Source organism: Spermophilus citellus, assembly GCF_964194105.1.
Source record: "Spermophilus citellus genome assembly, chromosome: 3".
Lineage (NCBI taxonomy): Eukaryota > Metazoa > Chordata > Mammalia > Rodentia > Sciuridae > Spermophilus > Spermophilus citellus.
The window spans coordinates 187,285,570-187,300,541 of NC_138184.1; the positions used below are offsets into that span (position 1 = coordinate 187,285,570).

The 14,972-nt window shown below is 38.3% G+C and overlaps 1 protein-coding gene across 1 annotated transcript in view; it reads left to right on the forward strand.

Annotated features, from left to right (window-relative positions):
- Positions 1–14,972, forward strand: part of CTTNBP2 (cortactin binding protein 2) — a 150,600-nt gene that overhangs the window by 88,333 nt on the left and 47,295 nt on the right. Inside the window, 4 exon segments of the mRNA XM_081283104.1 lie at positions 6,841–6,958; positions 11,593–11,868; positions 13,847–13,942; positions 14,673–14,752. Coding sequence (XP_081139230.1) covers positions 6,841–6,958; positions 11,593–11,868; positions 13,847–13,942; positions 14,673–14,752 — 570 coding nt within the window.

Here is a 14,972-nt window from a genome sequence, read left to right on the forward strand (position 1 = left end):
TTTAAAGAGTTTATCCAGATTTTCAGCTTTAACTGTAGTAGTGACAGCTACTCCCAAATGCATACCTGACATCTGACTTTTACCTGTCTTCTAGACACTTAGTTTCAGTATCCTAGAGGTCATTTCTAGGCAGGCCCACTGTCCTCTGGTAGCCCTTTTGTTGCCATCCTAAAATCATTGCTACATTGTATTAGGATTGCATTCTGACATGCATTATTAGCTTTTAGCTCTATAGGAATCTGACACTCTCTCACCCCATTGCAGCCACACTAGTTCTCCTGGTGGCCTGGATAGGTAAGTATGTGCCAGGATTTACATGGAGCCCCCACATTTGGATTCTTTATTTCTATGTCTTTCCTTCAAAGAGAACAAGATAATAGGACTTACTACAGTTTTTCCTTGTCACACAAAATTGTGTAACTTGTTTAAATAAAAGAAAGATAAGGTATCTTCAAAGCACCAAGTCACAGGATCTAGAGGTTAATCAGGATAAATAGAAAGCTTTCTTATTCTATATGACTATTTCCTGTTTTTAGTCAAATTATTTTTGAAAATGCTAGGCTATATGTAAACAAAGGGAAGGGTTTTAAAAAAACAAAACACTTATTCTAGAATATTCAGTGAAGAGTAATTGCATTGTTGCTTCCTTTGGGCCACATTGATTATCTGGAGGAACCCTAGAGGGGACATAAACTAGCTAGCGAGTGTCATTCTCCCTGCCTTGCTAAGACATGGACTTTCTGGTGTCTGCTACTTACAACTTTAATAGATGTACTTTAGACCATTTTTCTCCTTTCATTCTGTATTTCCTCCCTGTTGATCCCCAGAATATATCTCAAGGAATTCCAGAATCTTCTCTCTAGCCCTAATAAGCATTTCCTGAGTCCATCCAGGAAGCTCCTTTCAAACAGGAAACTCACAGTTTACAGGGCATCTCCTAGATAACTAGGGAATGAACTTGCCAGTGTACCCAGTACAGTCCTGTTTATGCCTCGGTAGAACTGCTCAGTGCCCACTTTTACTCTTTAAGATGTCCCATTTAGAACATTATATGATAAACTATTGATGACCATTTTCACTTTCGCTCCCACCAGGCAGTTCCATAGGGTTGTGTCCTCAGACCCCAATGCATATGCCCCTTAGCCAGTCAGTTGGCTACATCTTACATTTCCTCTCTTCATCCAGTAACATCACCTGGCATTTGTTTTTATGCGTACCAACTTCCTAACTTAATGAACTTGAATGATTGATACAACTCTAGATTTTATTTTTATAAGTGAACTTTGAATATATTGCCTCCTCCATTGACTCACGGACCCTGCCCTGCAGAGCCTTCATCATCTGCTGTCTCGATGCATTCAGGCTCCTACCGAGGTATCCCAGTCTTTAGGTTTCACTCCTTCACAATGACACACAAGGGACCTTTCCAGCAGGTGACCATGGTGATGTAACATAACCACTTCATGCCTTTCCACAGGGTAAGGGCCAGCCCCTTCCTGCTGGCCTCAGTTACCTCCACAGGTGCATTTCTGTCACCTTCCACAGTGCATTCTGTGCTCTAACCATGTATGACCAGTAGCCATGGATACATCCTGTGCTTTCTCTCCTCTCCCTGGCTTTGCATCTGCTGTTCCCATTGCCTCAAATAGCCTCTTCTCCTGACCTGAACTTTTTCTGCCTGGAAAACATCTCAGCTGAAGTCTTGGCTCCAGGAGTTAGGTATTCCCAGGGCACCTCTCTGCACTTTACTTAGTGCTTCTACTTTATTGTAATTGTTTATGTGCCTCTCTCTGTCTCCACCTCCTCAGAAAAAAACACTTTTTTCATCTTTGTGTATATTGTTCCCAGCAGTCTCTGGCCCAGAAGCACTAATAGCTTATTGAATCAATAAATGATTATACTGTTTTGGTTCTTTCATAACTGGTCCCTTTCTCGTCATCCTCCTCCTTTCCAACATGACTCCTACATGCAACATTTGGCTTTTTAGAAAAGACAGTCATGGCAATTCCGCCTGGAACACATCCCTGTACTTACAGAAAAGCACTGAACACCAGTTCTCAGCCCTTCATAGTCAATTCCAGTCAGTTTCATCTTTGGCCACTCAAACCTCCATGTACCTTCTCACTAATGCCCTTACTTCCCATCTTAACAGTGTGCATCTCTTCTGCCTTTCAAGGAAGCCTACCCTGCAAAGCCCTGAATACACCTGCAACCCCAGGTTGTTCTCACTTTTCTGCACATTTCAAAACTCTTTCTGCTTTCTGTCCTTCTGCCCAATCTCAAACTCTTGGCTCCCTGCCTTGACTTTGATTTTATCTCTTACTCCTTGAACCTGGGGCTTCTGTTTAATCTCGTTGGTCCTGGTTCCATGCTTATAAGCTCTCATTAAAAGACCATGGCAAAGATTGCTTAATATCTTAATATACTTCAATATCTCTTCTGCCCTTCACTGGAATAATAGCCCCCTTCGTTTGTTTTCTGAGTCAGTGGTCACCCAAAAATAGGTTGTAGATGTGAGTGGAAGGGAAAACTGAAGCCTAAGTCACTACTTTAAAGTCTGTTACAGCAGGGGTATCTCTATTAGACTTAATAGGACTTGAGCTTAAACTCATCCATCTAGATTCTGGGGTAGCACACCCTACCCAGTTTTGCCCCCCTGGAAGTTCATTCCCAGTGACTAGTCCTGCAGCATTTCTCCTCTTCATACAATCCCACCCAGCAGGAGAGAGCATAAATATTTTTCTCCCTCTGTCCCTACTCCTACTCCTCCATAAAGTAAAAGCTTACTCTCATCATATCCAAAGGCCATATGTTAAAGGCTTGGTCCCTAGCTCATGACACTTTGGGGAGGTGATGAAACCTTTTGATAGGTGGGGCCTACTCCAGCATCTCCCAGTCATTTGGGGTTATGCCTTTGAAGGGAGTATTAGGATGTTGGCTATTCCTCTTTCTCTTTTTGCTTCCTAACCACTCTGAGATGAGCATCATTTACTCTACCGTGTGCCCCAAACCATGGTTTCGTGTCTCGTCACAGGTCCAGAAGCAACAGTGCCAGCTGGCTACAGACTGAAACCTCTGAAACTCTGAACCACAATAAACCTTTCTTCTTTTTAAGTTGATCATCTCAAGTGTTTGTTATTATAATAGAAAGCTAATGCATCCCTTCATTTTTTTTTTGTATTTTCTCCATGTCCAACTATTTATGACACTTTGACACTCTGTGGGACATGGAATCTTGTTCTTAAGGACCTGAACAGCCTTAACATAGTGGCTGGCACAGAGGTGCTTAGTACCTGTTCCATGAAGTTGTAATGTGGAGTAAATAAGCATTAAACCACATAATGTCATTTTAGTAACCAGCTGACTAAAATCTATATGATGGTTGTTCTTTAATATTACATTGCCTAGTGATAACATAGCCATAGGAGTTTGTTGAAGTACTCCTTGTGGTATTTGCACAACATGAAATTGCCTCACAACACATTCTCTGAATGTATCCCCATCCTTAAGCCATGCATGTCTCTACTTGCAAAGTGCCAGAACAGTGCCTAGAACTTGTGCTCAAATCATTGCTGTAGCTGCTGTTATTAAGTGCCACCTGAGTCAAAATTTTTATCTCCCTTATGTTCCCTACAGAATCAGCATAGCACTGTAGAGTTCCTCCTTGTAGCTAGCTGTATTTGGATATGCATTACCCTTGAGCACTGACATTTCACGTTTCCTTTAAGATAATGTCACTGCTTATATTATTGCCCACTGCCCTACCTGAGTGTGACAAAAATTAGAAACCACCCACTTTGAAAGTCAGAAATCAAAGAACCTTAATTCAGGAGAATTGCAAATGTATATTGCATCTTTTGTCATTGCTGTTTGTAATGTGAAGTAACATCATTTAGAATCATCTTGAGACTAGTGATATTGGTCATGTGCTTGTAACATCTAATCAACTAACTAATAGTACTGTTAATACTTGTTTTCCAATTAGTGATTATGATGTTGATTTTAATAAATTAGGGCTGGTGATAAATACTGTGAGTTTTAATATGTGCCAAAACCACAAGAACTTTGTATGCATCTTTTCATTTAAGCCGTATAACAATCCTATAAGATACAGATATTTGAAACACAGATAAAGAAACTACAGAAGAAAATGTCAAAAGATTTATCATTGGCTATAGATATTATCATTTGTAGTGTTAGGATTAGTATCTAGGCCTGCTTTGACTCTTATGCTCTTGCTACTAATACTAACTTGCATAACGAATGTGTTATTTTTATCTCTTCTCATCTTGGGAATTAACAAAGTTTAGTTCTCAGATTGTATTCTGTTTAAGTCTCTTAGAATTAATTTCTCAATAAATATTGTGTGTCTTTTGCAGGAACTACCTTATTCATTTGCTGGTTTTATATAATTAGTAATAAAAGCTTGATAAGAACTGTTATTTATACATTTGACTGAATTCAGCTAATTTATAAACAGTGATTTCTTAAATCTAAACCATAGATAGATTCATGAAAGCCAAAATTTGATGACAAGTCTCAGAGATCCCTCCAATCTGAGTAGGAGCAGGCAATAAGAAACAAATGCTCTAGTAAGTTCCCTTTTCAGACAGGCTGATTTTTCTTACAGTCTCTCTGATTGAGTCCCTTTTTTACATGTAGGTACCAATGCTTAGTCTCTTGTCCAAAAAAAGGTTCTGTGTATCAGCTCTGCTGTAGACCAGCACTGGCTTTCTGTTCAAATTTCACTTTATTTCAGTTTATTATTATTATTGTGTGTGATACTTAGAGATTTCTTACATTTTTCTGTGAACTCAGTATTGCATCTAAAAGTATGTTTTGGAGGTAATATGAAGTAACTGGAACTCACACATACTCATGGGAGTACCAATATACAGTCACTTTCAAAAGCTCTTGCAGATGCCACAACCTGTACCCTAGTGATTCGGCACAAGTACATATACCCAATATTTGTGGACCACAGGACATGTATTGCAGTGTTCATAGTGGACCCAAATGTCCCTCAACAAGAGAATGGATAAGTATTCACGTAATGAAATACCATTTAGTAATAATTTTTTTTTAAAAAAAAAGCAAGATGAATTATGACCACTCCTAACACATGGATAAATCTTAAAGACATTATGTTGAATTAAAGAAGCCAAATATAAAAGTATACCTAAAGTACAATTCTATTTATATGGAATTCAAAACCAGGTTAAACCAATCGCTGATTTAGACATCACAACAGAAGTTATGGGGATGAGAGGCTAGAGGTTGAAAGGAGCAAAGTGCTCCTTCCACAGGTTTGTTCCCTTTTGATAGTGCTTCAACCTGTGCACTTACGTAGTTGTCTATGTGAATATTATACTTCAAGAAAAACATTTTATATTAGAAAAGAAAAAATTTATTTTACTCAGCAGAAAAAAGGGTGCTTAGGAAGATTAGAGAAGGCTTTGCAGACTGCCTGATTTACTGTGTTGTCTGAAGTGTCAGTCCCATCCATGCCCATATATGCACAACTCTGAGAGAGAGAGAGAGAGAGAGAGAGAGAGAGAGAGAGAATGAGAGAAGGAGGAGGAGGACATTACTTGGTTTGGTTTTTAGCTCCTTCTCATTGTTTCTGTTTTATTCATTTTCTACATATTCTTGTGGAAAATCAGTATACAAATTATGAATTAGTAACAGTTGCTCCAGTAGAACTATTTTTTTTGGTTAAATACCCTGATATATCCTGCTGTGAAATTCTTTTTTAAAATTAATTAAAAAAATAAATGACAGCATAATACATTACAATTATTATTACACATATACAGCAAAATTTTTCATATCTCTGGTTGTATATAAAGTATGAAACTTACATCTATATGTATATTGTCTTTTAATTTGCATTTGAAGAATTATGAGGACTAAGACCTTTCATGTAATAGTTACTGATAGTTTTTGAAGGAAGATTTCCTTAAGCAGCTTAGTAGGACAAAAAGCTGAAAAAAAAGGAACATAATTTTAATTAATATCTATTGGGAATGATTTTTTTAACTCAACCATGATGTTCATGTTTTTAAAATAAGTAAATAGGGCGGCATAAGTTCTCAAATTACAAATGTGCTTATGGGGACTCTGGGAAAGAATTATTGGAGCCCTGCACTTTAGGAAGGCAGTTTGTAGTCTAGAAGGCAATAGGGAACATCCAATGATAGCAGTGTTTTTGCTTCATATTATCAAATTACCATGAAAGGGTACTTGAAAAGTCAGTTTCATTCTTAATTTCACTCTGCAAACCCAGCAATTAATGAGCTAGTCATTTTTTTAGTCATCAATGGATTTTTTATTTTGTTTTTTACTTGTGGTGCGAGGATCAAACCCAGGGTCTCACACATGCCAGGCAAGCACTCTACCACTGAGCCACAACCCCAGCATAAGCATTTTTTTTTGGGGGGGGGTTGTTGTTGTTGTTGTTCTTAAAACCTAAGAGCCTTCCCTGAGAGCAATGACTCCCATTTAAAAGAAGGGCTCTTTGGGATGAGAATATACACAGTGGTAGAGCACTTGCCTGACAGGCTCAAGGTCCTAGATTCCATCCTTAGCACAGATTGAAAAAAACAAACAAACAAACAAAAACCCAACCTTACGTAAATGAAGCATTCTTTGCTTTTCAGTTCTAGACATTATTTAGATTAATCTGAGACCAGTTTGGTTATTTGGGTTGCTGGAATTGAAATAAGATTTCTAGCTGTGAATTCTTGATTGGCTTACTACAAGCAACTGGCTTTTCCTTTGGGTTTTGCACTCAAGTTAATTCATTTTGACGTGAAGGTAATAGAGGTCTTGTCTTTGCAGAACTGCCTAGAAGTCTTGTGTAGGCATGGAGGGCTCGAGCCGGAAAAGAGAGACAAGTGCAATCGGACTGTGCATGATGTTGCCACAGATGACTGCAAGCATTTGCTGGAGAATCTGAGTGAGTGGCATTCAAAGCTGGTTGCTCATCCTCCCTCTATGCCTCAGGGGCCTTTGGGATAATGGGAAATACATTATTGCAAGTCCAATTTTCTCATTCCCTTGTTAACTTCTTTTGAACCCTTGCTAATGCAAAAACATTTTATTGATGATAGATGTAGCAATTATTTTTTCTTTCCATGTAGAATGACATTACAGAACAACTTGCCATTCAGATAATGCTAGATCTTTCTTGTATTCTACTGACTAATCCAGGAGAGCTCTCTAAATATGAATTGCTTTTTTTCTTCTCACTTAGATTGTTGTTCTAGATGTTAGATTTGCCAGGGTGGGTGAAATCCCACTGGGTACTCTGCATCAGCTGATCTTCTGAGAGAGGCACGTGGGTTCTCTCCTGACACCTGGTTGCCTATGTATCTATGTATAATTGATAATCTCTTGGGTCCCTTCAGCTCCAAAGTATAGTCTCCTTAGCACATTTCATGAAAGGCTCACTAGTTGGGTTTATGAATATGGAATGCCAGGTCAAATAAAATATTATGACTTATATCAAGATCATTGCCAGAGCCCATCCATTTTACCAGCTGTTTTAATAACTCAAGGATGAACAGAATTTTAAAAGTTAAAATAATGTTTTAACCTTCAATCTTATACATAGATTTGAATTATTTTTATCTCACAAGGAAAACTTAAAATAGTAAGGAAAAAATACATGAATTGTAAAAATACATTAATATAGAGGCAGGCATGTGGTTCACACCTGTAATCCCAGCAAGGGCGGCTAAGGCAGGAAGATCACAAGTTCGAGGTCAGCTTCAGCAACTTAAGGACCTAAGCAACTTAGTAAGACCCTGTCTTAAGAAATAAAAAGGATTACAGAAGTAGCTCAGTGGTAAAGTGTCCTTGGGTTCAATCTAGAGTCGGGTCATAAAAGGCCTTATATTCCTTGTGACTCAATCCTATGGGTAAGTTTTGACTTAATGCTGTGAATTCTGAAGAATGATTATAAGCAAGTAAAAGTGAGAGATTAGAAATGTAGAAATAACATCTTATGTAGGATGCTGTAGGAGGAGGGGGCACATGACTGGTACCAAGTCAGAAAGAACACAGGCCAGAATTAGCTAGTGGGAGCAGGGTTGGAGGAGAGGGTCATGGTTATCAAGGCATAGGTGTGCTGTTAGATGGGGCAAAGTGTAGGGTGAGGAAAAAGGGGGATTAAAAGCCATGCCCAGAGGAACCCCCAATTTTAAAAGCTGAATAGAAGGAAAAACTGACTCAAAAGGAAGACTGAGCAAAATTAGAAAAGAAGTTAGGAGACTTATCTCTGAGAGGAAGAAGTAATTCAGTACTATCAAATTCCCTAGGGTTTAAGGGTTAAAAAGAGAAACAGCCACATTTGGCAAATAGGAAGTTGCTGCTCATAGGGAGACAAGTTTCATGCAGTTCTGAATCCAGAAACTAATTATTTTAAACAATGGATAATATGGAGAGACAGTGGGAAAAAACAAATTCAGAATTCTGCCCTTTATGCATTCATTCAGTATTGAGCTCCTCAAGTGCCAGTCACTCTCCTGACCATATGGGGTAAGTCAGAGTTTAAAAAAAGATTGTTATCCACAGGGTATAGTGTAGGCCTGTAATTCCAGTGGCTTGGTAGGCAGGAGGATCTCAAGTTGAAAGCCAGCCTCAGCAAAAGTGAGATGCTAAGCAACTCAGTGACACCTGTGTCTAAATAAAATACAATAGGTCTGGGCTATAGCTCAGTTGTCAAATGCCCCTGAGTTTAATCCCCAATACTCTCCCACTCTGTCCCCCCAATCATGAAGGCTCTATTCTAACATTAAGGGGCAGGAAATGAGCAATAAACATAATTAATTACATGGTAATATGAGATAGTGAGATGTGCCATTGAAGACTAAGGGGGATTGGGAGTGGATTTTAATTTTTAAAAAGGTCATAAAGGTAGCCTTCCTGGTAAAACATTTAAGCAAGGACTTGGAAGAGGTAAAGATATATAGATATCTCAGGTAAAGATTTTCAGGCAGATCCTCAAATGGTGCGAGGTAACTGGTAATTTCTGAAGAACTGCAAGAAGGGCAAGGTGACTGGGTTAGAATAATGAGAGAAAATCAGGAAACAGGTTGGAGAAAGTATAGAATAGGTTGGAGGCCTGATCTTGTTGGAATTTATAGGTCACGATAAGGACTTGAGATAGCCATCGGAGTGACAGATCTAATGTATGTTTTAATTGTCATTAGCTGCTTTGTTGCAAATAAACCATACAGAGTCATGGGTAAAATCAGGGCCATCATTTAGGATGTGACTCTAGTATTCCACGTGAGGGACAGTAATGGTGGCTCAACCTAGGATGGGAGCAGATGAGGTAGTGAGAGGTACTTGGTTGGGTTCTGGAGGTGTGGAATATCAAAGTGGCAGAACATACTAATGGATTGAATGTGGAGTGTGAGAGAGGGAACTCATGGGTTAATTCTAAGTTGTTCAACCTCAGAGATTGGCAGGATGGACTTGCTGTCAAAAGAAGGAAGGTTGTCAGAGGTTGAAGCAGATTTTTCTGATGAGGATATGGAGTTTAGTTTTTCGTGTGTGAATCTGAAATGTCTGGGAGGCTCTCTGTGTCAAGCCAGCAGGAATTTTGGAAGATGAGTATGAGTTGCATATGTAAGTTTGAGAGTCAGCAGTCTACCCATGATATTTTCAGTCATAAGACTACATGAGATCACTAAGTAAGTGTGTTAGTCAGCTTTTTGTTGCTGTGATAAAATACCTGCCATAAACAACTTAAGGGAAGAAAGATTTATTTTGGCTCAAGGTTTGAGAGGTTTTAGTCCATGTTATTTGACTCCATTGCTTTGGGTCTGAGGTGATGAAGAACATCATGGCAGCAGAAAGCTGCTCAGCTCAGCTCATGGTGGCCAGGAAGCAGAAAGAGAGAGGGAGCAACCAGGGAGAAGATATCATCTTCCAGGGCACACTTCCTCCAAATAGGTCCTTTCTCCTATAGTTTCCATCACTTCCTGATTATGCCATCAAAATATAAATCCTTCAGTGGACTCAGTCACTCATGACATCAAAGCCCTTGTGATTAAAGCCTTCAGGATTTTCCAGATTTCTCCCACCCCTGAACACTGTTGCATTGAGGACCAAGCCTTCAACACATGAGCTTTTGGGGAAACATTTCAGATGCATATAATAGGAAGTGAATGTAGAAGATTTTAAAATAAAAATCTCTGAATCACTCTGTCATTAAGAAGTCTGGAAAAAGTGGAGAGATAGTGAAGAAAGAACATCAAGAAAAAGAACAACCAATGAGCAATGAGGAAAGCTAGTAGGAGTCTGTCATGGAGCAGAGAGAGGTCACTTACATCAAATGCTGCTGATAAGAAAGATAAATAAGAACTGACAGTTGGAAGATAAAATAATCCTCCGATAGCTGGTCAGCTAATGAAAGACAGTTTTAGAAAAGGATCATAAAAATATACACTTTAAATAAAGCATTGTAATGTTAAATCTTGCAAAGTAATTCTTTCACTGAGTTTTAGTCTTTAGTATTGTTCTTCTGAGTTTTACCTATTCTTGTTAGATCAAAATGTACATTTAATGTATCATCTATGATTTTTAGTGTTAGAGTACTCAAACACATTTGTAAAGTAAACCAAAGATACTGTCTGTCCAGAGATTATTACATTTTATCTAACTGCATATAGTGTTCTCATTTATACCTCATTAAATGACATTTTTAGTAACTCCATTAAGTGTCTCTAAAGCATTCAACCTAGTTTTCATAATAACAGTAACTCATATGTCATCAGTTTATGGAATATTAAATTCACTAATTGCAGTAATGAGTTGAACAGACATAGAAGATCTGGGAACAGACACAAATGACTCTTAGTAAACATATAATTTAAATCAAAAACAAGTGCACAGGGATGGCACCCACTGTGGTGGAGCCTCAGTCAATTGCTGTCAGAGAAATTGAAAGATCACTTAAGAAGTTCCTATTGCATTTTTATCATTTATCCAATATTTACTAGTGTTTTCCATGTAACAAATAATGTGTTGAATCCATTTCAAACAGAAGTTCACTTAGTTTAAAGAATAAATTGAGGTATAGCAGTTTCAAGGCAATTCACCAAATATATACAGGTAGGAAAAGGCCAAACCTGAGGCTCAGACCAAGCTCTGTAGAATTCTCAAGCTGCCATCATGAACTTTCTGGCCTGTATAACTATTGCCTGATTTGATCATCATATTATCTATAAAGATAAGGAGAATATATAGAATTCAGGATCAAGGAGGAGCTCTAGTTAGATTTTTTTTTTAAAATGATATGAGACTCAAAGGGAGTCAATGGAGTACAAAAGGTTAAAGGTACAAGGAAAGATAAACAGTTCATACAGGATACCTCCAAAGAGACTGTGAAGAGATTGGGAGACCAGACTTTACTCCAGTATAAGACTATTCAATTTAATGTCTTTAAAGAAAAAAGTTTCATATCTGCTTATTTTATGTAATACTTTTGCTGTTTTTTTTCCTGTCAAGTTTGGTTTTTGTTTTATTTTGTTGTTGTTGTTGTTGTTGTTTTTGACTTCTAATTCTTTAATCTTCTAACAGATGCTCTTAAAATACCCTTAAGGATTTCCTTGGGTGAGATTCAACCAGGCAACTGTGGTTCTGATGACTTTGAATGTGAAAACACAATATGTGCTTTAAATATCCGCAAACAGACATCATGGGATGATTTTTCAAAAGCAGTGAATCAAGCCCTGACGAATCATTTCCAAGCAATCTCTTCTGATGGATGGTGCCGTCTGGAAGACATGACATTTAATAACACTACAGACTCCGACATCGGCCTCAGTGCAAACAGCGTACGATCCATCACGCTAGGTATCAACAGACCTACAGTGGAGACACAGTTAAATTGCTGGCTTTATTTATGTTTTTGGGCATCATAACCTGATACTCAGTTCATTGATTCAGCACATTTAGTGCTCTTTTATGGCAACTGCCAGTGCTGAGAATCTTGAATATTCACAATGTAGCCATTACATAATGTAGCCTGTTAATATAAAAAAAAAAATGCTTTTATGCCGCAAATAACACCAGAGAGTAAAGAACATGAAAGTCTTTGATGAGGCTTTGTGATTACACTTGTATTCTAGATAAATGCAAGAAATCAACCACACCACAGCTGCTTGCTAAAACATGAATTCTGAATACAGCCCCTAATTTCCCTAGCTGTGCCAGGAGCACTGGGGTACATTAACACCTTACCTCCAAAACAAGTGTCCTGATGAAGTCAAGGGTTGGAAATGCTTTAATGAAGATACGTTCCAAGCTCCCACATGGGATGAGTCAAAGTGGTAGCTTGTTGTTTCTATTTGAGAGACACAGCAAGAGACTCTGAAGGACTTAGAAGATGAGATTTTCTTTCTGCTGAGCATAGTAGGTGCCCTAAAAATGTTGCAATCTCTGATTAGTTTCTTATCTTCTGGGCCAGAAGAACTAACATCCATGGGAAGCCTCTTTTTCAAGAACTATTTTAGACGATTTATGAATGTTTTTTTACAGTAGCCTGATTGTGCAACTAACTAGGTATTAGAGGATTTGCTTCAGGTCACACAACTAAGGAGCAAAACAAGATTCAAATCAGTCTGTCTGATTCTTTTCCATGTTAGAATAGAATGGTGAAGGCTGAGGGAAGGGTGAACTTTTAAATGCCCATTAATATTATATCAGAAAGAATATTGTTCTTGTTATAGCAGAAAGTATATTATTCTGTGCACTAATATATGACAATTCACTTTCAAATTACACATTAGCACTAGGTTTTAGAATAGATTATTTGTGATAACTTGATTTTATGGGTCCTTGGCATGATCATTAAGATGATTATTAGTATAGCATTGTTATTCAATTAAAAATTTTATTAAAAAATAAGTGATAGATGACGGTTAAGAACACATTTAATCAACAGAACAATGGATGCTAAGGCCAGATTGTTTCAGTGTTCATGCTTGTCACAGAAATGTAGCATACTGTAATAGCATTTCAAATGTAAAAAGCATTGAGTGTTGTGGGAGAAGTGCTTACGGCTGGCTGGCTGTAGACACTTGATAATTGGTAATGATAATATTATCATCATTAATATGTGTTTACAGGTGATTTTAATGTATCCATAGCATAAGCTAGACTAAAGGAACATCAGGCTAACAATCAGAATTCTTGATGGGGTATATGCATGAATATGCTGAAAATAGACTTTTGAAAGAAGTGGTCTGTGGAAGGGTAGAGATGAAAAAATACTCAATGCTAATCCCTCCCTAGAAAAGACATGTATGAAGTAGAACCCCTTCTGAGCAGAAGTAAGCAGAGGATTGAATCTGAGAAAGCTAGCCCTTTTCTGAGCATCTGAAATTATCTTTTTTTTCCTGGAATCCCTTTTTGCTGGAAAGGGATTCAAGGACAAATTATAAAGGATTTGATATCTCATCCACAGTGCATGGGCTTTGTGAATCAGACATTGGAAGAATCAAGAAATGGTTTTTATGTTATGAGCATCTTTGCTTTTGAGAACTTGATTCTAGAAATATGTCTCTATAGTTTTGCTCTCTAGATACCCTTTTCAGTCCCTTCTCAGGATGACTTTTAAGAAGTCTGTCAATTTAACACCTTCCTTTTGACCTTCAAAACATTTATTCTTAGGGAGTTCACCCCTTATGTGGCCTGTAATATGTACTGTATGTGCCTTGTACAACATAAGCTCTGGATTCCTTTGATTTCTCACAGAGGATGTGTGTTTACCATTATGAGAACATTATTTTTAAAGTAATTCTTGACATTTTATTTTGTTTGTTTAAACTAGGAAATATGCTGTGGTCCACTGGTCAGAGCTTCACCCAGTCCCCATGGGACTTCATGAAGAAGAACAAGGCAGAGCAGGTCACTGTGCTTCTGTCAGGTAACAATGTTCCAAGTTGAGGTGACATTCAAGGAGTGTTTGCTTCATGACTGGTTCATAGTCTGCATGTTGTCCTACCTCCTCTAGTCATGCATGTGACACTCCCACTGTGAGGCAATTAAATGTTGTTGTTTTTTTTTTTTTTGAAACATTTGATTAAGAGAAGGAAAAATGAAAAGCCATGTCTCTGAATTCTCAGGTGATGTTGCACTGACCATTGGCTCTGCTAATGTCATTGTACCTTTTATTAGAAAAACCCAGAGACAACCAAAAGTGGTGGGGCAAACCCATAATCCCAGAGACTTGCAACACTGAGACAGGAGGATTGTAATTTTGAGGCCAGCCTTGGCAATTTAGTGAGACCATGTCTCAGAATAAAAAAAATAAAAAGTGGGGTGGGGATATAGCTGAGTGATAGAGTGCCCTAGATTTGATCCCTTGTACCCTCCCCTCCAAAAAAAGGTTCCCAGAGGACCCCACCAATTAGTCCTTCCCCTATCTCAGGCAACCTCCAAAGAGTACTCTTGATTTTTTTTCATCATGGGTTACTGTCACCTAGGAGACGTTCAGGGAAATGATGGTGCATTGGTGTTTCTTGACCAAATGTCAGCTCTGCCTACAGATGTCCACAAACATGTTCTTTCTTTGATGATAGGTTCTGTTGCATTTGACCATCTCTACTTAACAAGGAAGAGCTAATTTTCCTTCTCTATATTTGTTTCTTATACAGGTCCCCAAGAAGGCTGTCTCAGTAGTGTGACTTATGCATCCATGATCCCTCTTCAGATGCTACAGAACTACCTCAGACTGGTAGGTGGACACTGTCAGTGTAGGCCTCCACTTCCATCTGGCTTCTTAAAAACCTGGTGGTCCATTATTATGTTTATAGGAGTGAAAGCCCTAGCTCTTTCCCTGGCAGGCTGCAACCAGTTAATATGGAGTTAGTTGTTATCCAAGTATCCATTTCCTGGACCCAGAGATCACCAGTGACTGGTGTTATAATTTGGGCAGCAGGAGGTTGTCTTCCCTT